The sequence below is a fragment of the Triturus cristatus genome, chromosome 2_1 (genome assembly GCF_964204655.1).
Source record: "Triturus cristatus chromosome 2_1, aTriCri1.1, whole genome shotgun sequence".
NCBI lineage: Eukaryota > Metazoa > Chordata > Amphibia > Caudata > Salamandridae > Triturus > Triturus cristatus.
In genome coordinates this window covers 476111125-476134461 of record NC_140581.1, presented here as the reverse complement: position 1 = coordinate 476134461, position 23337 = coordinate 476111125, and the positions used below count along the sequence as shown (strand labels likewise).

At 44.7% G+C, this 23337-nt stretch overlaps 1 protein-coding gene across 5 annotated transcripts in view; it reads right to left on the bottom strand.

Annotated features, from left to right (window-relative positions):
• The window catches only part of FAM169A (family with sequence similarity 169 member A), a 385897-nt gene that overhangs the window by 82483 nt on the left and 280077 nt on the right, over window positions 1-23337 (bottom strand). For 3 of the 5 annotated variants that reach the window (XM_085632310.1, XM_085632313.1, XM_085632311.1), the window contains exons 11-12: window positions 12177-12351; window positions 825-980 (exon numbers count right to left, since the gene is read on the bottom strand). In XM_085632310.1, coding sequence (XP_085488436.1) covers window positions 825-980; window positions 12177-12351 — 331 coding nt within the window. The remainder of the gene's footprint in view (window positions 1-824; window positions 981-12176; window positions 12352-23337) is intronic. The other 2 variants (XM_085632312.1, XM_085632314.1) reach the window with 1 other exon arrangement.

Genomic DNA, 23337 nt, shown 5'->3' with positions numbered 1-23337 from the left:
CCAAGTCCAACAAGGCTAAGCTAGAAAAAGTATATTTTTCAGTGCTCTGTTATGTAACGTATTAATTGAAAACATTCTGCCCGTTATGTGCCCTTGCCTGTAGCTCGGGCCAGTAACTCAGGAAAGTGCATTTAGCAACAGTTATAGCCATTGGCAGCAGGCTATAATGTTATATTGCTCATGACTGTAAAGTGTCATTGAGTTAATAGAGTCTCCATCCTGTATGTAGTGGTAAGAGGATATAGAACATTTGAATTCTTCACACAAGTAAGTGTTTGGTCTGAAGTTTATATATTGAGTCTCCATAGATATATATGAAATGTTTATGACATGTAGAGCTGGAACGAACACTTGACATATGTAACCTTCGGGCTCGGGGAATAAAGTGTTTTTAGTTCTCTTTGTAACAAGATATTTGAAGGAACTTCTGCAACAACAGGAGATGATATAAAGATGTGTTGTGACAAGAGAAGTCACATACAGCTGAGTCCCACAGTGCGACATACCCAACTGACTACCCTCAAGCTCCAGATTCCACCTGGAACTTTCCCATGCATTCTATTAAAGTAACCTCAACACAAGAATACAACACAATTTACATGGAGAATTTATCACGCACACGAACACACATGAAACGGAGACAAAAGAGCAAACGTTTAGTTACAATTGGGCAATACATTCACCTTTTCTAATATCTTTTATAATACAAATAATAATTTCTATGCTTTACATTTATATTAACTAAATACAAAACTGCAGAAATCCAACTGCTTCAGTTTAAAACAGTACATGATATAAAATAAGCAGTCGTGCTACTCCCACACCTGGTTTGTTGATGTATCCAGGGAGCAACACCTTTCTTCATCTGGATTCTCAAACTCTAATGATATCTCTCCATCAGAAAATATATCACCAGTTTTCTTTTCAATTGCTAACATCTCTTCTGCTATCTCACTAATCAATGAATTCTGTTCAGTTGTCTAGAATGAGAATGAAATAAAAAATGGCATGCAGATATTTATGAAATGTTCAATAATTCACACAATATTCCGTATGAAGATTTTATCTGTAAGTGAGAGAGTTGTTACTTACAAACACAAAACAACAATTTGTACCTGAAATTCAAAAGGAGCAAAGCAAATATTGCAATGGAGAGCCCCAAGGCAGCCCAGTATCTGATCTAACTTTCGCCTACATTATGTTAAACAGGTAAAGAACATATTGTGCCAATCTGCAGTAATGGAGTCCCTTCCTATCTTTTTCTTGTTTATTATGGTATTACCTGCTGGCAGTGGGTTATTAACTTATCAAATGACCTAGACTCATTAAGGTGGCATGGTGTCCCCATTCTAGAATATAATGAGAATTTAGGGTATTCGATATATCTGACAAAGACAGGAATGTTGTTTCCGTGTCAGGTTTTTTAAATCAAAAATTAAAAGCCTCCTTAACATTTTTTAAATCTGATGAAAAACCATAAATTAAACATTTTTAGAAGAATAAAATAACTGTAAATCCTGATCCAACACATCATTTTTATATTATCACTTTTTCTCATTCTCCCATATTTGCTGCTGCATTGCTTATACCATAAGTTATATACTATCCGCTTCATTTACACCACTACATCTTCAAAGCAAGCTTTGAGTGTATTTTACCACTATTTTAATCCTACCCCAACCCTACGTCTGTATCGCCCATGCATGAAACCTTGCAAATGTCTAACAAACTAATTGAGGCCACCATATCTTCTATGGGGTGTTGGAAGATATCAAGTGCCGTATTGTGCAAAGAGAAAGTAACATGGCACATTTGGATCCATGAGTCACAGAACTGGAAAGCAGCGAGATAATGGCAAGTGAAAGCAAAGCTGGAGCTACACACCGACAACTTCCTTTTCCATATGAATCCAAACGGAAGATCCATTAAAATGCGGGGAGAATTACCTTACACAGGATTCTGGGTGTTCCCCCCCTCTTGTTAATAATAAGGTAATAAAGCCAGTTATGCATTCCTTTCTCCAGACACAGGAAGGAGGCTCTGACTCTCCCTTTTCTATGAGAGCATGCCACAAAGGGCCACTTGGGTGTGATATCAAATGCTGGCTTGTTACTGGTATGACTTTTCAGCATGGCATACACAATTAATGTCTAATACAGTGGCAAGGGAAGTCAAGCTGTGCATGCTAGGTGTGAACGTGCATGTGTCTGGAAGTCTGGAAACTTTGTTGTTGTTTCTGGCAAGATTGAGAATAACATGAGGGAAGAGAGTAAAGTTTTACATAACCTGAAGCAGCTCGCAACTAACTAACTAAACAAAGACAAACAACTTGAAAGAGGAAATTAAGGGGGCTTCTTGATCAGCAACATGTGCTCACAAACTCTAGGGATGAGGTGGGACATGTAATGGGCCGTACAAAAGACAATTCTCTAGCCAAGTTGTAGACTCAACTTGGCGGCGCAATCCACTTTGACAAGATCTCTCTAAAAATCAGAAAGTCATTTTTGAGGTGTGCAATGATGGTGAAAAATTACTTTGTTGATATGGCTGATGACAAGTCCAAAGTTCATAATTAATGACGAATGTAAAGACTAAACATTGATGGCCATTGGGATTCTTTTATTAGGTTGAACAGAATCAGAACGGGAAGAGGATATGATTCGTTCTGACTCATCACGTTGCTATCTTTTTCTCTAGGTGGATGAGTATGTTACATTAACTTTGATGTAGACTGTGATCAAATAGGTAAGAAGAGGCTGAAGACCAAATGCTAATTCCTGAATCTTGCAAGTTACGTCCCCATGAGATGATGCTTGCAAACACATCTTTCTTTCCTGGTACTCTTGGCACTCTTTTGCTGAATTGAAAGAGACCCTCTGGCACCCAAGCGAGACAGAGGGTGACGTGACATGACCCTAGGGGCCTGTGAGAACAAGTGCAGTATGCAAGAAAGACCAGGAAGCAAGACAGTACAGAAGTACAGTTGAGAAGAGAAGAGAAAGAGTAAAAAACGCAGGAGGCAAGCAACGAGAGTGGGTCCAAAACCAGAAGCAATGGTAAAAGAAAGTCAGTTGAAGCTGGAGAAGACCCTTTGCAAAGCATTAGAGGCAAGGTACAGGATGGAGGAGATAAATAGGGAATGGCTCCTCTGCAGCCATATGCTAATACTCGTACTGCATACCCCGTCACAAAGATACTACAGTAAAACGGCTGCCCCTGCTGGGGGCAGCCATGGGGTAAATAATCAATAGACCGATGAGAGATACGCTATTGCGCTAAACCTGAGCTTGTCATGAAGAGCTGGAGCAAGACTCAAAGGATTACCAGAATGGATGTGCAGGGTTCATTAAAAAGCACCTGCACCCAGGGGGATGTCATCCAGACCTGTGAAGACAAATACTCAGCAACACATTTGACGTTAGCATCTATGGATCAAGGTAGCACAAGATGGAGAGAACATCACTTTGGGGTAGAATAACAGTCAGGAGACTACATGGTTACTACTTGAAGTCATAAGGGACAGCAGCCTACCACGCCAAATCAACAGTGCAGAATCACTATGAGAAAGCACACAAACCCACAGTACTCAAAGAAATCAATCCTGCAGTGAGGGTAATAAAATATGCACCAAAAGACACCCCAATACTCGAATTTGAAGCCTAAAAGGGCCTAGAAGGTCAAAACACACAGACACCAAGTGCATATAGTTAGCATTAGGGGATACTGACCATTAAGCTCACTCGGGTGATCACAAGTACATCACAATCCCAGCAGAATGTCAGGTAGCCTTCCAGAGAAAGCGTGCCGGGGGAAATAAATTAAAAAGGTAGCAACTAGAAAGTGAAAAGCGTGGTTGATCAGAGGGGTAGGTTTTGCAGCAACAAGCCACATCCAAACAGCTAAAAGCCTTCCTTCGCTGTTGCACCAAAATACCTAAAGGGATCACAAAAGCACAGGTCCTAGCTCTGACAAAGAATACAACACTCCTGCTATTCACTCAAAAGCAAAATGGACAAAAGGCCCACCACACTGAGGGTACACTTATGCAAGCACACATGGATGAGAACTCCAAACCAATCCAAAACAAAATAATGGGAAGCAAGTCTAATAGAGGTGTTTTTTGCAGGGCATTATTTTCGAATATAGACTTGAGTACATATATGTCACCTTTGCATAAAAAAGAATGCTGAATCCATCCAATAGGTCTGGAAGATATTGATTTTATGTTTTTACATAATATTTTTACACTGAACGCATTTGCTGCATATGGTCATTTGTAATTAATACATATCACAAAGAAGTTAAGAGGTCTAAGCACAAATAATTTTCATGCAACACTTTTCAATTCTTTGGTTTTATAAAGTGTTATAATTCTTTGACCCCAGCCTGGTTTCATGAAACTTAATGCTTTTGCTAAGCCACTGTTAATTGTGTGACAAGTAAAATTTATAGCACGTGAAGAAGTGCAGTGCAATGGGACTAATCAGGCGGATGGCCAGCACAGGTTCTATCCTTGCTAGCTGCCCATAAATCGCTCATAAGATAACATATTACCGTGGCTACTTATTGATAATAAACATGCAGTACCCTTTCTCCAATACAAACTGTTGTTGTGTCGTTTATTAGCTTCATCGTTACTCCACTTGCATGCAGGTAGTCAGTTGTATTTGTGAAAGCTTCTTGCTAAGGAACATCAGAACTATGTGGCTGCCAGCGTGGTGCGCTGTCTAATACTTTGGTGGACCAAAGCATAGCGCTGCATTCCCCTGCCCAATCATGTGCCCCCTACCCCATGATCTTGTTTGTCACGGGACCAGCCAGGCCAGATGGGGGTGAGGACAGGGGCAAGAAAAATACTGTGAGATTACTTCTGGGGTGGGCAGCGGAAGCAGGGGTTGGGGAGCAAATCTACCTGCCACCTCCTGCCCTCTTGGCTAGTTTTCATGGCGAATCCACCAGACCTCCTACCCTCTATTTTTAGGTCTCGCCTGACCCAGCGCATGCGCTGGTCTGGCGAGACTTATTGAGACGGCTCCAAAAAGTGCTACCAGGCCAGCCTAGAGCTACAGTGCATGTGCGCGGGCGCGCACGCCGCGCTTTACCGCGCTTTAACGAGATTACTTTCACTTTCGCGGCCGCACGGCCGCTTTGATGTTTGATTGTGATCGCGATCACTTTCGAAACCTCACGCCCGCTTGGCATAGCCAATAGGTCTCGCTTTTGGGACCTTTTAAGTATTTAGTCATGCAACTGTTGCATAGCTTTTTATTTATTACGAACTAGACCTGGAGGTATCAGAGCGCTTTACATGAGCACCAGGTAAATTACGGATGGGCACATTTTAAATTTTTTTAAAGCCACAGGGAAATTAAGTGATTATGAGGTCGACCGCCCTAGCCGTTAGGCCACATTCCCTCCCATGAGAGTGCAGGCAGTGTTACAGGGCGATCCAAAGGAGTTCTGGGCATGAAAGCAACCAGTTAGAGGGACCCATATGAGTGTTTCATTCCAATTCCTGGGGAGTATTTATGTTAGGAACCCAGGATGAATGTGACGGTGCCCCGTTAGTCTCACAGGCTAGGCTGGTGCAAGCCTAAGCAACTCAGGGCTTGCCGTGCAACAATGCACTCAGCGTGTGAGCTTTGATTCCTGGACTATGGGGTCCAGAATTGAGATGAGCCCCAAAATGAATAGCACCTGACGGGGTACTCTTTGGCTAATCAGGCTGGTGGCCAGCATTGGTCCTATCATCACTTGACTCATCCCTAAATTAATCCAATTCTTTGAGCCACTTATTGGCCAAACCACAGATACCAACAGGAAAGTGATGGCTATAATCAAAAGAAAATTTGTGGAGGCTATGGCCAAGACAGGGATTGTGCATCTGGCAAGCATCAACTTACCATAGGTGCAACATATTATGGGTAATATCTGTTTCTCTTATGTCCCTCTCCTACCTCCAAGCCACGCGGTGCAGCAACCGATTCATCTACAGAGTGGGTTGCCTCTGACTGGCCAAAACTTTTTTTTTTTTTACCCCTCACGTATTTCAATTTCAGAGATTTTTTTTGGGGGGGAGGGGATTCATCTGTCCCTTCCCTCTGCCAATATATAATTTTTGTTCCATTTGACGTTTTGTAATAAAAAGGTCAAGTAGTTTTGTTTTATACCTGATGATCGGAATTTCCCCACCGTTGCTTCAGAGCAAGTGCTTGTAGTTGGAATGTAGGAATAGACCGCCCTCCAGACTGTGAACTTTCAATGTGCATGTCTGATAAACATTACTGGAAGCAAATCAGACATTTACACCCATAGACTTACGCCTATGGCTGTAGACAATTTATGATTTTGTATAATTAAAGTACTCAGGAGCATACACATTTCCACATACAGAACTGTATCAGGTATGCAAAGACAACCCCTCTATTGGGGACTCTGAAACAGGAATGGGATTTTGCACAGGCAGGTCCTCAACTCACTACATACATCACAATAAATAATCACAGCATCACATATATCTAAATGCAGATGCATAACAGCATCACAAACAAGTTACAAAACACAGAAGTAAAACATGACAACGTAAGGCTACAGGATACTCACTCATGCAATCCATCTTGGCAGTGTTTGCTGCCTTTGTTGCCCAAACACCAGCACGAAGACTCCATAGATATTTTTATTCCGCGTTTAGACATGAGGAAATCATTACGCCTTATAATACTGATCTATTGTAGTGGTGTGTGAAATAAGAGTAATTTGCTTTCACGTAATTACCCTGAATTTCGGCAAAATTATGAGAACTTACACGCAATCATATGATTTGCAAATCAGTCATTAAGTGTTATAGTTTAGCACTAAATGCGTCCGAGTGTCAATTTTTGACATAACGAATTATGTTGCACAAACAAAAATAGTGCAATAAAGATGTACACGTTCTGTTGTTTCTGTGAGTGTGATGTAAATTTTGACCGCAAATGCCACATATTTATACAAAGTGGCATAATTTCGCATTATGAGCATGAAGCGAAATCCCCAAAATGAGTGAATTAACAGTGTAATTTAAATTTCTCCCAGGCCTAATTTATTGTACATGCAATTGTTTGGCACAGCAAAACATGTTTTCTCCTTGTATGAGAGTTGTACAACTTTTCCTAACTCCTAAAGATAGCCACTCTGTGAAAGTCCCTGTGTTAGTGTTAGGAGTGTGATGGGTAGTGAATGGGGAGTGTCTTTCAATGCATACGGGTGGGCTGTGAATGATATTTGTTCTGTGTGATGAGTGATGGAATATATATGATAATAGTATTACGTGCGAGTGAGGGTTCCACCAGGAGTCACTTGGAAGGCTCCGTGGAAGATGGGCTGATGAAAAATGCACATTATACGTGATGTACACACCTTTAAACTATAATATTATTTTAATTAAAAAAATCATTCCAAAATAAAATTAAAGGTTACGCATCACCCATAAAAGTAGCAGATGTTAGTCTTGCACAGTCATCAACTCAGCAAACCCAGGGAGTTCCATAAAGTGACCGTGATAACTTCTTCGTAAAACATCACAAAAGAGGAGGGGGAGAGAGAATGAGGGGGCAGATGTGTTATTTACTGGTTGCAAAAAAGGGGTCAGAATTTGTAACCAGGATTTTTGTGGCCAGTAACGAATCTTACAAATCGACCTATGTACTAGTAGGAAAAGTTTAGTAGTAAACCAAACTGGTCACCTCACGAATATCAATGAAACAGGTCGCAAAACTGCAATTCACAGGGGGGGCATATCATCAAGGAGGCGATAAAAAATTATCGCCGCTTTTGCGTCCGTTTTCGGACGGAAAGCGGCGATAATTTTATCGCCTAATCAGCAAGGTCACGCTATCACGTGAATTCTTGCATTATCGCCCTTTCCCCCCCCAACGCCCATCTTTGCATCTCTAATGAGATGCAAAGTGGGCGTTTCTGCCCTGACATAACTGGAGAAATGTCGCTAAGCGACATTTCTCCAATTATCAATGGGCACACTAACCTGCAGAGCGACAAGCTCTGTTATCGCTACTTTCCTTACGCCTGCTTCAAGACTCACATAGCCATGATATCCTATGTAAGGTGGATATCATGGCTAAATATGCCTTGCCCTATCATCAAGCTATCGCCAAACTTTGTGAGATTATCGCTGGATTTCCAGCAATAATCTCACATTTGGAAGTTAGCGCTTGGAATTTTATCGCTTTTGAGATAAGCGTTGCTAATAGCACGCTATCTCAGCGATAAAATTCAGCGTTGGCCGTCGATAATTATCCTAGCGCTAAGTACGCTTAGCGATAATTATCGCCGGTCCTTGATGATATGCCCCTTACTTTGGAAGCCATCAAGACGGTGGCCTGCCAAGATCAGCCATCCATGTCATATGCATATACAACTAGTTCTTTTTTTTTTTAAGTAAAAGGGTACTCGAAGAGCATGCCCCAGACGAGGACAGCAGCCCACACAATAGGTACCAACGGCACCGGAGTGAACCATAATAGGACATAACATATGCCAAACATAGTAATCCGATACATATGTATATAGAAGCATATACCCTTCTATATATATATAGATACACACACACACAACACCCATAAATAAATAAATAAATAAATAAATATATATATATATATATATATATATATTTATATATATATATATATATATATATATATATATATATATATATATATATATATATATATACACACCCACATATGTAACCGTCAACAGATGTATGAAGGACAAAGAGCAGCTAAGGAGCAAAGAGCAGAGCGACCAAAGCCCCTTCGTGAGAAGTGCATATGAAAAGTGAGGCCCAATACCATGTGCACCAACAACGCGTCTGGCGCAGAACCAACTTTCGACAAGGAGGAAACCAGACAGTTGAAGACCTGAAGGAAGATCAAGAGCAGAAGGACTTCCAGGCACCAAAGAGTAAAGAGTAGACAATACCAACAGAATCAAACACAGCCAACGCTTTGGCGCAAGTTGGCACAGCAGGTACCCAGTACCTGCGAACATGCCCAGTGTGTGGTAACATACCGTGCCAGAACTGGATACGGAAAAGAAACTGTCTCTGAAGTGAAACAGAACAACACGCTCACAAGAGACAGACACTGGCTTACGACGAAGATGGCCAACATAGGCAAAATGGCGGATAACACAGGGAAACACTGAAATGACAGCCAAGTCACGAAAAGGGGCATATACGTGAACATGCTGGGGTGAGCGAAACGTCGTGCAAACCCAACAATATTCTATCGTAAAGTAGGAACATGTAAAGTGTGAAGAAGCGACAAACACATAGTTATGTCTACAGCATGAACTATAGTAAAACTCCCCAGATAGGAGATAGATAACAATCCTAAGAAGACCTCGCCTGATCCTCAGTAAGGACCTGCACCACCCAGGAAGAACATTTACTGAAGCATCATACTCACACCACCCAGGAAGACATCTCCTGTGGCAAGTAAGAATGGCTATGCAATAACCAATGAATACCCCACATACGGTATGTTACATCCCTATGAAATGCAAAGGAACGCCTCTTGAGCCTAGCTCTTATACAGTGGAATTGAAAATAATGACAGAAACATCTGCATAGCTGTACAGTCCGTCTAGGAAATAACACCTTGAACCCAGAGACTGACACCAGAAAAAAGTAGTGGCTACAGCCCAATGCAAAACAAAACAAGAAGTCCGCAACAAGGGACTAGAAAGAATGCCATTTACTAAAAACCAGACATGAAACGCTGAACCGCTGAGTCCGCATGACTGTCAAAAAGATGGGCCACATCAAAGGGCAAGTGCCGAAGACGCTTCTGAACATTTTCAGGAAAACTGCCATCACACAGCCAAGCATAGCGACGCAGAGCAACTGTCCTGGCCATGGCCCGACCCACAGAATCAGTGGTGTCCATGGCTGATCGAATTGACAATTTCGCCTGTTCACGACCATCCTGGAGTATCCGAATCAGGTCAGCCCGAGGGCCTTCCGGAAGGAAGGGAAGGAAGCGCTCAACCGAGTCCCAGCGGACAAAAGTAGCCTGTGCAAACATGCAGGACGTGTTCAAGAACCGGAGGGCCGAGCTCGTGGACGCAAACATTTGCCGACCACATGTTTCCAATCAATGAGATTCCCTAGTGGGTGGAAGCAGTGGAGGAGAGGACAAGGGCAGCGAAGCTGAGGCTCTCTGGACAACTAGTCCTTGAGCCCTAGGGTGTAGAGACAAACAGAATGGGTCATCTGGAGCCGGGCGGTGATGATGTGCAATAGCACGTTCCACCGGGTCCCCTGAGGAGGGCCTCACCCAGGTCTCTAGAAGGATGTTGTACAACGACTCACCAAAGGGTAGCAAGGGCATCCACCGCGATGTGAGACTGTGGTGTGGGACGGTGCAGACTCGGAGACAAGTGCCCTGCTGCGACCGCAGCAGACATTCCAAGGAGCCCCACTGGACTGTCCCCTGATGCTGGAGGTGGACTGTGGCTCTGACGTTTGAATGGGAAGCTCCACCAGGCCGACTCCCGACGTCGCCGCGACTCTGGATCCGGAGTCAGGGCACTCGATTGGCGCCGAGGGCGAACCCGCCGGCGATCTCACAATCTGTGTCGCTACCGCCTCTGTGGGGCCCGAAGGTGCGCAAGGGAACAGGGTCAGCCTAAAGATGGCCCGCAAAGCCCGGTAATTGGCTTCCATCTGGGTCCTAGTTGCCCCAACACCAGGAACTGGTGGGTAGGTTGGGATCGACTGCTGGAGGACCGTGTCCAGTAATGACCGGGAATGACGGGCACTGATGTCACGACTACGTGAGGTAGACGGCCTCCGTGACTTCCTCTTGTGCTTATCTAAGGAAGGTGAACGACATCCTCTGGAACGACTCCGCGAACTGTCCCGAACTGGAGCCCCAGCTGGCGAGGGAGAGCGATGACACCTGGACTTCGAATGGGACATCTGGGTGGACAACAGTTTCATCTTGCGTTCCCGCACCACATTCAAATCGAGTGCGGATCCGTAGTCGACATTTGCCGCGTATAGGACTCACACGTTTTAAAGCCCGTAGGCATCGACACACTGTTCCCAGATGGGAAAGGCATCAGAGAGGCCAAAAAACAGGCCAGAGGAACCGCTTCTCCTGGATCTGCATTGCAGTACGGAAAAGAAGAAAACTGACATCAGTGAGCCTGGAGGGACTTATATGGGTCCACTGACGTCATATCCATGGACGACATCAGAGCGGAGCCATGCGACGCTGTCCCCCGCAGAGGTACTGCTGAAAAGTCTCAGGATCCAGACTGGCACCTAGGAGATATTCTAAGTTAAGGAATCTGCGGCTAGAAGTCTCTATCAGATACGGCCCCTTTACTCTTGCAAATGGTTTACCCCCCACCCCACCCCAATTAGGCAGTTGTTAACTTTTCACAGTTTTGCAACCAGATTTCAGTCTACAACACACCCCTTCTAAATAACAAAATAGTATGTGGTCACACTCCCACTTTAAGAGTCAGTAAAAGTTGCAAGATTCCAAAATGGTATTTAGTACATTTAAATAAGCATGTTTGCTGTTGTAAACTTCAAATTTGAGTGTTTGGAACTTTAGAAATGTGTTGCTCATCTGGCCCTAACAGTATAACAGGTTTCAGAGAAAGAAGTCATGGGATGAACTCAGGGTTCATCCTACGATAAGTACAGCGGACTGTAGGAAGAGGGGGACTGGAAGCAGGGCCTGACTGACGGGCACGTTCTAAGTCAACAACCACCTATACAAAGCAGAAGGCTATGACGAAGGCCCAGTTGTGTCAGAGGAGCTGGATGGAGGGCATGGCTGCAGGACATCCCCTGCACCAAGAGCAAAGCATTCACATTTCCATGCAGTGTTTGGAGGCAAGGAGTACTGGGTAATGGATAAGACCAAAGGCAGCAACCTGACTGGCCCCATGCTAGGCCTTAAGCCCGCGGGACTAAGACAAAGTCTGCACTTATTGGGCCTTGAAAATTGGGAGAGCGAGGTCTCCACTTACAGGCATGGTACTGAGGATGGCCACAAGCCAAGATTCTGTGTATTCATTACAGATACTTGCTTCAATTATCTAAACAATGATAATTGAGTAATTAAATATATATTACAATAGGTTAGCTAGAATCCTACCCCTTCATCCTCCGGATTCTCAGGTGTTGGCTTGCCTGTTTCTTCTTTGTCTTCATGACTTACGGGTGGTGCTTGTTCTTGCACAACATCAACAGTAATTTCGTCTGAGGATTGGTTTGTTCTGTTTTCTAGGCATTCCTCAGTATTTGCAGATGTGCGTTCCAAAGCTTCTGACCTGAAAAACAAGAAAACACAAGTCAAAAGATATCATAAAAAAATCATTGTTTAAATATTAACTCGCACAGGATCCAAGTGTCATATCATATTTTTTGACGTTACTTTATTTCAGTCCCCTCTTCCTGAGTAGTAGCAAGGTTGTGGACACACAGACCGTGGAGGAAAATACACAAAATAGTATGCTTTTGTCAATGTCTCAATGTACTTTTCCTGGAAACAGTATTATCCATAGATTAATGCTATGGGTGCACTAGAGATGTTGCCCAGTAGGGATTTGGGTTCTAAAGGTTCAATATTGGTCAGCCAGTGGGGGGCATATTAATCCTATGCAGTTTTGTTGACATTTACAATAACATACAGGTGCTGGCCAGGTTCAAACCTAAAGAGTGCAGTAACTTGTGTAACCAACATGTCTGGTGTAGGATGTACTATATCTCATACTACTGGAAAGGCCCAAAAGAGAAACACATAATGATGGGTCACTGTATTTGAGCTATGGAGGCTTTGTACCCTCTGCTAACAGCACCAGCAATAGACTGCTGCCTTTTCACATCCAGTACAGAGGCATTACAAAATGAATATACTCAAGTAGTACTACTCATATTTATATGTATCTCGGCATAGGGATAACAACAGAGACTAGGAGATATTGATAATAAAACTGATTAGAAACTCGATGAATAAGGAGAATAGGTGCAGAACCTGCCAGATATTCAGCCCACGTCCTTTGTTCAACGGAGGCTGCATATACTCTTGCTAATACTCCCCTTGTGTGCAGCCGGTGCAATACAATACAAGGGACTTATAGTTCAACCGGTCACTGCCGTCAGTGTATGCTAGCTTTACACTTTGCCTAATCTGTGACAGGGTGGCTCCTCCACTAGGGCAGAGGACTGTCACCCCACTTCTTTCTCGCAGTGTGAGAAGCAGAAACATAAGATGGTAATAACTACCATTTTATGTTTCTGCTTCTCGCACTGCGAGAAAGCAAAAGGGTTTGGTTGCGGCTGGGCTGCTCTGCAAGCAGGGCTGGGCAGGGGAGGAGTGTTGTGCCCACTCTTGAGTGCGCATGACTGGTTTGGTCGGCCCTCTGGGGCTGAACAAACCAGTCATGCCCACTCTGCCCTTCTCCATGTAGGCTGCAATGTAGCCTACATGGAGAACATGGCCGGGCCATTAGGCCCTGGCTGGGCGGCCGCCCAATCAATCACAACACTCCTTGCAGTGTTGTGATTGGCTTAGGGGTGGGAGCCTGGCTGCCTGTTTCCTAAGAGCAGGAGCAGAGACAACACGGGACCCGGCTGGCAGGAAAGTACGTTTAATTTTTTAATTATTAAATTAAACCATCCCCCCCCACACCCCCGTGACACTTCTCCCCACGAAACCCCCGCCCCCCAACCTGCAAGTCGTGCCAGCCGTGACTGCAATGTATGCGTGTTTTAGATGTGTACCAGTGCCAAGGCGACCTGGCTAGCATGCCACTGGAACTTCCCAGCATCAATTAGATCCCATGAGAACTTTCTTTCAGGGCACGAAAAATCTTAATTGTCAAAAAGAAGCAGTCACAAAGCCTTGTTTTTCTAGTACGGAAATATTTATAACTAGTTTTGGTCATATTTATTCACCCTTATTCCTACGGTGTGATACCAAATATAATTGTCAGAATATTGCCTGCCATAGATAATATGTACTAAATATTGTCTACAAAAATATTGACCCACTGGAGTTGATATTTTTTAATAAGATTTTTAGGGCACAAAATTTATGTCAGATAATATTTCTGTATGCGATGTTTTGATATGCAACAGAGATTACCTGTATCGGAGAGCATCTACAACTAGAGCCACACATATCAAAGACAGCAACAGATGCTAGAAGTTAATATTACTTGCTAATAACACCCTCGAGTTGAACAATGGAGGCGCTAAAAAAAATCAGGATACAAACTATGATGGTGCAAATGATTTTGCAACCAGAGCAGTATACAGAGATGAGTCTACGTTTATGTATGATATTCACACAAGCCAAAATATTTTATTTGCCCAATATCATGCATGCATACTTATTCACGCTCAAATTGTGCAAAACTGACTTGCAGAACAAAGAAAAAATCACATTATTTTCATATGTTCAAATGAAGGGCTCCTTCTGAAGGCTGTGTCGTGATTTCCCTCTTGCATGTACGGAATAAAGAGAACATGAACTGTCTTTGGCTCACGATAAACCTTTGAATCGTAAACCAACAAGTGACCTACAGATACTTAAAAATGGTGACCGTCTGCCTCTTGAGAGATACTCACATATCGGTCACTGGATGTGAGGCTCGTCCTCAAGGATGTTTTCTTTTCAGACAGATCTATAAAGGTCCCTAGGACTTCCTCAGGTCCCAGGGAGAGACAGTATGCAGCAGTTTAGTTACCTCTCATCTGACCTTCTCTAAGGTTTTCCAGGCAGTGATCAACCATCGGAAAAACCAAAGGCATTTGCCTCAACATTTATCTCAATTGCATCCTCATGATGTACTGGTGTCCAGTGAAACAAGCTCAGCACCCCAACCCAACTATCTTCTTCACAACCTCCGAATCCTAATGAACTTCGAGGTAGTGTTGGGGGCCAAGTGCAAAACTCACATGCCCCTGCTTAAGGACAGCCCGCTACGGGCCCCCAAAGTACATGCCTGCTAGCCTGTGAATGGCGGTTGAAACGCCATACACAGGCTGGCGGGAATGAAGCATCCTAATCTGGTGGACGGTGACTGCTAGGCACCGCCACCATTCTAGGTATGCTTTCCGGGTCCAACAGGCAATCGTAACAATTGCCTGTGTCGGACCCGTGGCGGATGGGCTTTCCTTATCTGGCGGGCAGAGAATGGCTGCACAAAGGCGGTGAACCCGCCACCGGCTGGCTGCCGGTGGCGGGTTCATCGTAATGAGCCCCTCTGTCACCAAGAGTCTTGGCTGGCAGGAGACCCAAGGTTGCATCCTCTCCAGGATGAGTTTGCCATTGGGCATGTAAAGAGGTTTTGTCGCCTCTGCAGGAACTTCCTGACAGGGCTCTCAAAAAGAGCTCTCGGACCCCTGTTTGAAGGACATCTTGGTTCATGCTAGAAACCTTCCCAGTCTCTTGAATTCAACAGAGGACTATTTGCTGAAATAGTACAGCAACCAGATAGTAGACCGTTCCCTTTCAGCCCCCCTACAGACAGACCTCTGTGCTTCCCACAGGTACAGGCAATGTCTGAAATTCCTCAGCTTACCTTTGTACCAGTCACTTGCACAATCAATGGTCTTTTTTACTTTTTCAATGCATTTTTATTATAAGAAATGCGCATATCAATCAAAATATCAGAACTGAGGTGACTCTGCGGGACATCCCGAGCAACTACAGATGAGAAAGGAACCCCTCCTTCATTTATTTCTTTTATAATTAGTTATACATAACATATTTCTAGCATAACCATTTATACATAAGAAATAGGATACGTGGGGGAAAGAGGGACCAGGCAGCAAAATCAGGCCTTGTTGTCTACAAGCTATTCTAGAAATGTAAACTCAACCTACTGTTGTACCCTGTAGCAGGTCGTAACATAGCATTAAGCAGATTATAAAGAACTCACAAAAAACATAAGGACAGACTTTCCAGTGCTCTCCTTTCTGGCCTCAAACAAGAATTTATGTACTGCCTCCTTATGAGTATATACAAATGACAGCTTCCCCTAGTGAAGGAAAGTCTGAATTGTAAACACATTCAATACATTTTTCTGCTGAGCCCCACAGCACAGCTAACGAAGGGTCAGATTTAATAAAATGGGATTCACAAAAAGGAGTCTCAAATTGCATGTCAACTTTTTGCGTCTTCAATCTGATTTTGCGACTGAGACCTATGTACTAATAGGTCGATTTGCAAAAGAGGGAATTGTACAGGGGTCGCAGAACAGTAACTAGGCAGGTTGCAATTTGTGATCTCCTACGATTGGCTACAATCACAACAAGCATTTGCAATGCAATAGGTCTCGCATTTGCAGAGTTTAAGCTTTTGGCATTGTAAATGACAATGGATTTTATTTATCTGTTTAAAAACAACACATAACTAAATGGCATTGTCATTTGCAATGCCAATAGCTCAAACTCTCGTACATGCAAGACCTATTGCACTGCAAATACTTGTTTTATTGCGCTGTCAGCTACTTTTAAGTTTATGGGCAGGGTCAGCCATGTAAGCACTGACTGCTTGTGTCGCAGAATGTTATAGTGTGACTAACATCAGTGCATATTCCTCTTGCATGCGCACTGGCCTTGTCTGCTTAAAAACTGCCAATGAAGGGAGTCAGAGGCAACAACTGTACTGCGCACGCTCATTTACCCAAAGTTCTTATTTGCAGAGGAGCACTGTGAAATCAAAAGAAGCCAATGACGGGACACATTTTCTGACGCAGTCGGACCCGGATTGTTGCTCGGGCTCTATTTTACTGTTCATATACACCAAACACACGGACTATCGCGGAGGACAGAACGCATTTACAATTGCTGCTAGATGCAGACCTGAGACCGGTCTGGCATGTTCAAGAAAAGCAGGATAGTCTAGGTTAAAAGGAACTCCGGAAATAGCGCTTGCAACAAATGTTTACCTCTTTTGATAGATGACTAAGCCGGGGGTTGTAATTAGCGTTACTGTTTTTAAGGTCTTAATTCCTCGTCTGCTTTTAGAGTCAGGACGACGTGCGCAGCCGGGACAGGGGCTTTGGGAATGGTGGCGCGTGTTTAATTTTTGCGCCAGGCAAGACCTAAAAACAATAACAAATTGCACCTGTTTACAAACGCTGACTGCGGAGAGGCCAACGAACGAATGGGCATTGAATTCAAGTTAGCATTAGTGAAGTACGGGAGGCGTTGGCGCGAATGAGACGCGGGAGAAGTCACCAGTGGTGGGTAGTGAGAAAAGCTGGCACGGATAGGCAGAGTGGAAAGCTTCCATTGTTACCCCTTGTGAGCATCTGAGGCAGGTACGCAGCGTGAGGAACAGTGTAGGTAGGCACGGGACTTGTGAGCCTTCCCTGGGTATCCGGGCAACCATAGCAACCCCCCCCCCACACACACACACAGCTGCCCTACCTAGCCTGTAATTAGAAGCAGTACCGTGGCAAACAAACAGCTACGAGAAGAAAAAAATATAACGCAGCCTTACTTCCACCTGGGAAAGTCACACGAAGAACTGTGTGTGTGATCCTCGGCATTTTACTTCCCGGTGATCAGTTCCTTTATCTGAAGATATTGTTCAGATCGCCTTTCTCCGCTAACAGACAGTCCTCAGCCCTGGCACATAGTATAACAGCAAGTTTAAAACTACAAGTCCCAGAGGGCAAAGCGCTAGGTGACACTGCCAGGCTCTAATCTGGACCCGAAAGTGGCAGCAGCTTGTCCTGCTCTTTCCCATATCCGTGAGCATGTGGATGGGACCCGCTGTGCGCCCTAGCAGTCTTAAGTGGAATGTGTAATGGGCAGTCTGCTTTCAGTGGTTGAGTTAGGGTTTTTTGTGTATTTTAACTTGCTGTTATGTTCGACGTCCTTCTGATGTAGCGCTTAAATATTAATAATACTACACAATTCAATCGTGTAACACAATGGGTATCTTGGCGCAAATCAATATATATATTGTTAATCAACTGAACGTTCTCATGATACCGACTTCAGAGGGATGAAACCTGGGGGTGGATGTGGCGTACAGCTGCCGATTCTGGAACTGGGGAGTCAGGGTTCAAATCTCTGCGTCGGCTCAACACCCAGTGAAACTGGGCAAATCCCCTAATCTCCTCGTGCCTAAAAAACTAAACAAGTGAATGTCCTTTTGTAATGTAAGCGGTGCATATGTAGAGCTCTCCAATACCTTCGGGTCGAGTTCGAACAATATAAAACCTATTAAAACAAGCCTGTGTGCCTCGCGCTGAAAGTACAAAAAGAAAAGCCTCAAAGAAAGGAATGGGCGGGAGGGTTGTGAGAGAGAGGGGGAGTAACAGCAGCTGTTTTCAAGCACACTCATGCTTGTGGCACCATCCGCCTTGCGGGAGCGAGCAACAGCCAACTAGCATGCGCGCCACTGCTTGCTCCCGCAAGGTGGATGCCGCCACAAGCACAAGTATGTGCTTCCAAAAAGAGCAGAGCGACGGCTAAAGGTCCTCCTATGCAGTGCATGCGCGCTGCGTAGGCGAGACCTAAAAATGGTGGCCTGCAAGGGACCACCATCCCTGTGATTACATTTCCAAATGCAAACCTATTTTATTTTAAAGAGCCCAATTTCCTTAAAGGCCATCAAAGCAGCAAAGAAACAATTTCTATCCAACACCAAAATCTTTGCTGAAACACAACCTATACACTGAATATGCATATATAAGGCATACAGCATACAAATAGATGCCAGCAGTACAGTGTTTTATTTTCAAATTAAAAAAAATATTGACAAACATATTGACCACAAAACTATCGAGGATATGTTTTTATCCATACGTTTTCGAGTTCACAGGTGATGTTTTAAATGGACCACATCGATTTTTGCTTGCTGAGCATTCAGGAAAGAACCAAACCAACTACCATCTGGTTCCTATCCCCGTCCAGTTGCCCCTTTCTCTTTTTTTTAATACCTTTATCTTTTCATTTTCAACAACATTGCAGAAGATATACAAATACAATTGGCAAAATTGGCAGTAATCAACAGAGCATTCATGAGTAAATTGGCTAACTTCGTACACAGTAGCACATTGGGAATCTTCTGTCCAGCTATTAAACCTCATTTTCCCTATCGGACTCACTCTTACTAATATCAGATTCACGCGCATCACTCCCATCTTGCTTATTGTTAAAAAATACCTCACATATTTTCCTCCATTCCCTGATTTCTCGTCCCTTCTGCTCAATTTCATATAGACATCTTCAGCCAGTGACCACTCACTCACATCGCGGTGCTATGTGTCAACTGTGGGGCCGTGCTGCCCCATCCATAGTATAGCAAATCTGTGTTTTGCTAACACCAAAAGCAGCTGCATTCATTTGTAAGCCATCTTGCGCCCTTTAGGTTTTCTAACGTGGCCCAGTAAACAGTGTAGTGGTGAACATTCGATTGGGAATCCCGTACCCCTCTGTACATCGTATCTCACCTGGGTCTAAACGGCGTGAACCCTAGGGCACCTCCAAGCTAAGTGTAGAAAAACCGCTCCTTCTTCACCACATCGTGGGCATTTATCTGTGCGGGAAGGGGTAATACGATGAAGTTTCACTGGTGTCATGTATGTGCGATGCTAAAAATTGTAATGCACCAACTTAAAGCATGCATTACAGGATACTGTACGTGTTAGTCCACTAACAGCGGTCCACATCTTTTCTTCCATGAGTGTTCCTAAGTCTGCGTCCCACACCACCCTCGCCCTGGGGGGAAGACCAGCAGTATCCAGTCTCATTGCTTTGTAAAGCGTCCAGAGCTGCAGGTTAGTATGATGTCTAGGGTACATGTCGTCTGCGGAATAGATGGGTCACTTTAAACACTTCTGTCAACCTCGCGTAGTGTAAATGTCCTTGCCTCAGTGCGAAATCCCCACATGCCTGCTCATACATGATAAAAGTTTCACCAGGGTATAAATCAGCCATTTCTTCGCAGCCACCGTCCCTGCAATGACATGTGGGCCATCATTTGTTGTACTGGCGCCAATCTCCATATTGGTAGTTCGCGAGGAAACGGGGCGTGTTTCAGGACTGATTCCACGTGCAATTGCCAAATTCACGCATTGTGGCGTATTATGTAGAGTACGTCATACGTGACCCAAGTGCCCTTCATCCGTGCGACTGGCAGTTTGTCAACAGGAACGCACCCCGCCAATAGTCTCATCTCCCAGTTGTCTACCCCGTCAAACCACTGGTTTGCGTGTTGTAGATGTGCCTCGTAATAATACAAGTCTAATCTCGGCTCCTCCAGCCCCCCTCCAGGGGTGCTCAGAGCCACCCTACTACGGCAACCTGCGCAGAGCAGAGATGCAAGCATCGATTTCAGTTGTTTGGGAATAGAGCATAAAGAATTCTGTAAAGCATAAAGACAGCGGGGGAGAATCACCATCTTGATCACCGCCAGTCTAGCCATCAGCAAGAGCGGCAACGAGTTCCAACAGACCACCGATCTCCACAATGTAGCGACTACCCTATCCACATTTAGGTGGAGCAGTTGGGCATCTGTAAGCGCCACTTGTACACCCAGATATATAAAGTGTGCCAGTTCCCAACGTAACCCAAGGCAGGGAAGGCGCTCTAACCTAGTACACTCCTGAGGCGGAAGCCGGGAGCTTTACGAGGCTGCTATTTTTAAACATTGTATTGTCACTAATAATCTTGTATTTTAAACACTGCACTGTCTCCTGGCATACTTTGGACCACAGTGGTGAAACCCCTCACTCACCTCACAGCGGATTTAACGCGGGGTGTAGGATCGAGCGAGGACGCAAACAAGATCGCCATTTCCAACGAGGCGCGAGGCGACGCCCACTCCGAGGCCACGCCCCCCGCCCGCACAGAGTATATAAACACTGATTGAGAGTGTTTTTACCTGGAACCTAGTACACTCCTGAGGCGGAAGCCGGGAGCTTTACGAGGCTGCTATTTTTAAACATTGTATTGTCACTAATAATCTTGTATTTTAAACACTGCACTGTCTCCTGGCATACTTTGGACCACAGTGGTGAAACCCCTCACTCACCTCACAGCGGATTTAACGCTGGGTGTAGGATCGAGCGAGGACGCAAACAAGATCGCCATTTCCAACGAGGCGCGAGGCGACGCCCACTCCGAGGCCACGCCCCCCGCCCGCACAGAGTATATAAACACTGATTGAGAGTGTTTTTACCTGGAACCTAGTACACTCCTGAGGCGGAAGCCGGGAGCTTTACGAGGCTGCTATTTTTAAACATTGTATTGTCACTAATAATCTTGTATTTTAAACACTGCACTGTCTCCTGGCATACTTTGGACCACAGTGGTGAAACCCCTCACTCACCTCACAGCGGATTTAACGCTGGGTGTAGGATCGAGCGAGGACGCAAACAAGATCGCCATTTCCAACGAGGCGCGAGGCGACGCCCACTCCGAGGCCACGCCCCCCGCCCTCTTTTGCCCCCTCAAATAATGTGCAACTACCGTACGCGCAGCGGACGGGCGCAGCGGGCGCGCCGTATGCGCGCCGAAGGCGCGCCTAAGGCAAGCCCGTCTTCGCCCGTCCTCGCCAAGTCATCGCCTCTCGCCAGTCACCCTGCCCAACAAATACTGACGTCCTATTACTATGACAAAGATCATCTCCTTTCACTCAACCTAGGCCAACGCTGTGACAAGTTTGAGGGTTACATTGGTCAGACTGCTCTTCAGTGTAACTCCTGTAACTTACACACCCCTGAGCCACAACCTACCCGATACAAAGCCATTAGAAGGAACCAAACTGCGCTCATTATTTCCCAGCTAAATGTCCGGTCCCTGGTCAAACACCATGCGGAGATTAAAACTCTACTAGAAGACGAAAACCCAGACATTATGTTCCTGAGTGAAACCTGGCTCAAGGACGAACTGACCAGCATCCCGAACCTAACGCTACCGGAGGGGTTCTCTATGACCTCCATTAATAGAGATTCCAGAGGAGGCGGCATTGCAGCCATCTATAGAACATCTTACTCTTGCTCCTTCTCAAAGGAAAATATTACGGGTTGTGAATGTGCCCGTTTTAAAATCACCATTAGTCCTCATTTTTCCCTATCTGGCTTTTTTATCTATAGACCCCCTGGACCCTCCTCCAAATTTATAGAGGAGCTCCTAGAGTCAGCTCATGCGTTGGTCGCTAGCTCCGCAAATTTTACGATCTTAGGGGACCTAAACCTTCATTTTGATGCCATCTCGGATCCTATCATCAGCAACCTCCTGGCTGACCTAGCAGCCTTACAACTCACCTCCCTTATACAATCCTCTACCCATTCCGCCGGGCACCTACTTGACCCGGTCTTTACCAATATCCCGGGAGCTAATGCGGATCCACCTAAACCCATGGGCTGGACGGACCACTTCCTCGTCACAGTCGTGATATCAGTCGCTACCCAACCCATCAGGGCGACGCCTACCTCTTGCCTCAAACGACCCTGGCACAAACTCCAAAACTTAGACCTTCCGGCCAGATTAGGAGAATCGAACTTTGATACCATAAATGACGTTAATGCGTCATATGCCGCCTTCCAAGCATGGATTACCAAAGGACTTGATATTCTCATTCCGAACAAATGGACTAAAGGACGTTCTACTCCATCTAATCCATGGTATGACGAGAACTTAAAAACATTGAGAAAAAAATGCAAAAGAGCGGAACGCCAATGGAGAAAAGAATACAGGAATGAGGACAAAAACTTATATCTGAACACTCTCAAAATATATCATAAAGCTATACGCATCGCCCGCGCTTCCTTCTATGCCAGGGAAATTGATTCCAGTTCTAACCCCACAAAAACAATTTTTAAATTAGTCCAAAAGCTACAAACCGGGGGCAACCCTGCCTCGATTATTTCCTCCACCCAACAGTGTGAAGACCTCGCTACATTCTTTACTGACAAGGTGAGGAAAATTTATAATTCCTTTTCACCAAACTCCTCCATCTACACCAGCCCCCCTAACTGTCCCTTTAAGGGATCCAGGCTTACACATCTGCCAGCTATCGCTCATGATGATCTAGCTAAAATTTGTAGAAGGGTGAAATCGGGAGCCCCCTCTGACCCCATGAGACCAGCTTATTTTTTAGGAGCCCTAGATTTCTTTCTCCCCTCACTGGCCACACTTCTCAATCTTTCCTTTTCATCGGCCACAGTACCCACCGGCTGGAAACAAGCATGGGTAAAGCCTATTATTAAAAAACCCACCCTAGATCCCACTAAACCGGAGAACTACAGGCCCGTATCACTGCTCCCTTGGGTATCCAAATTGGC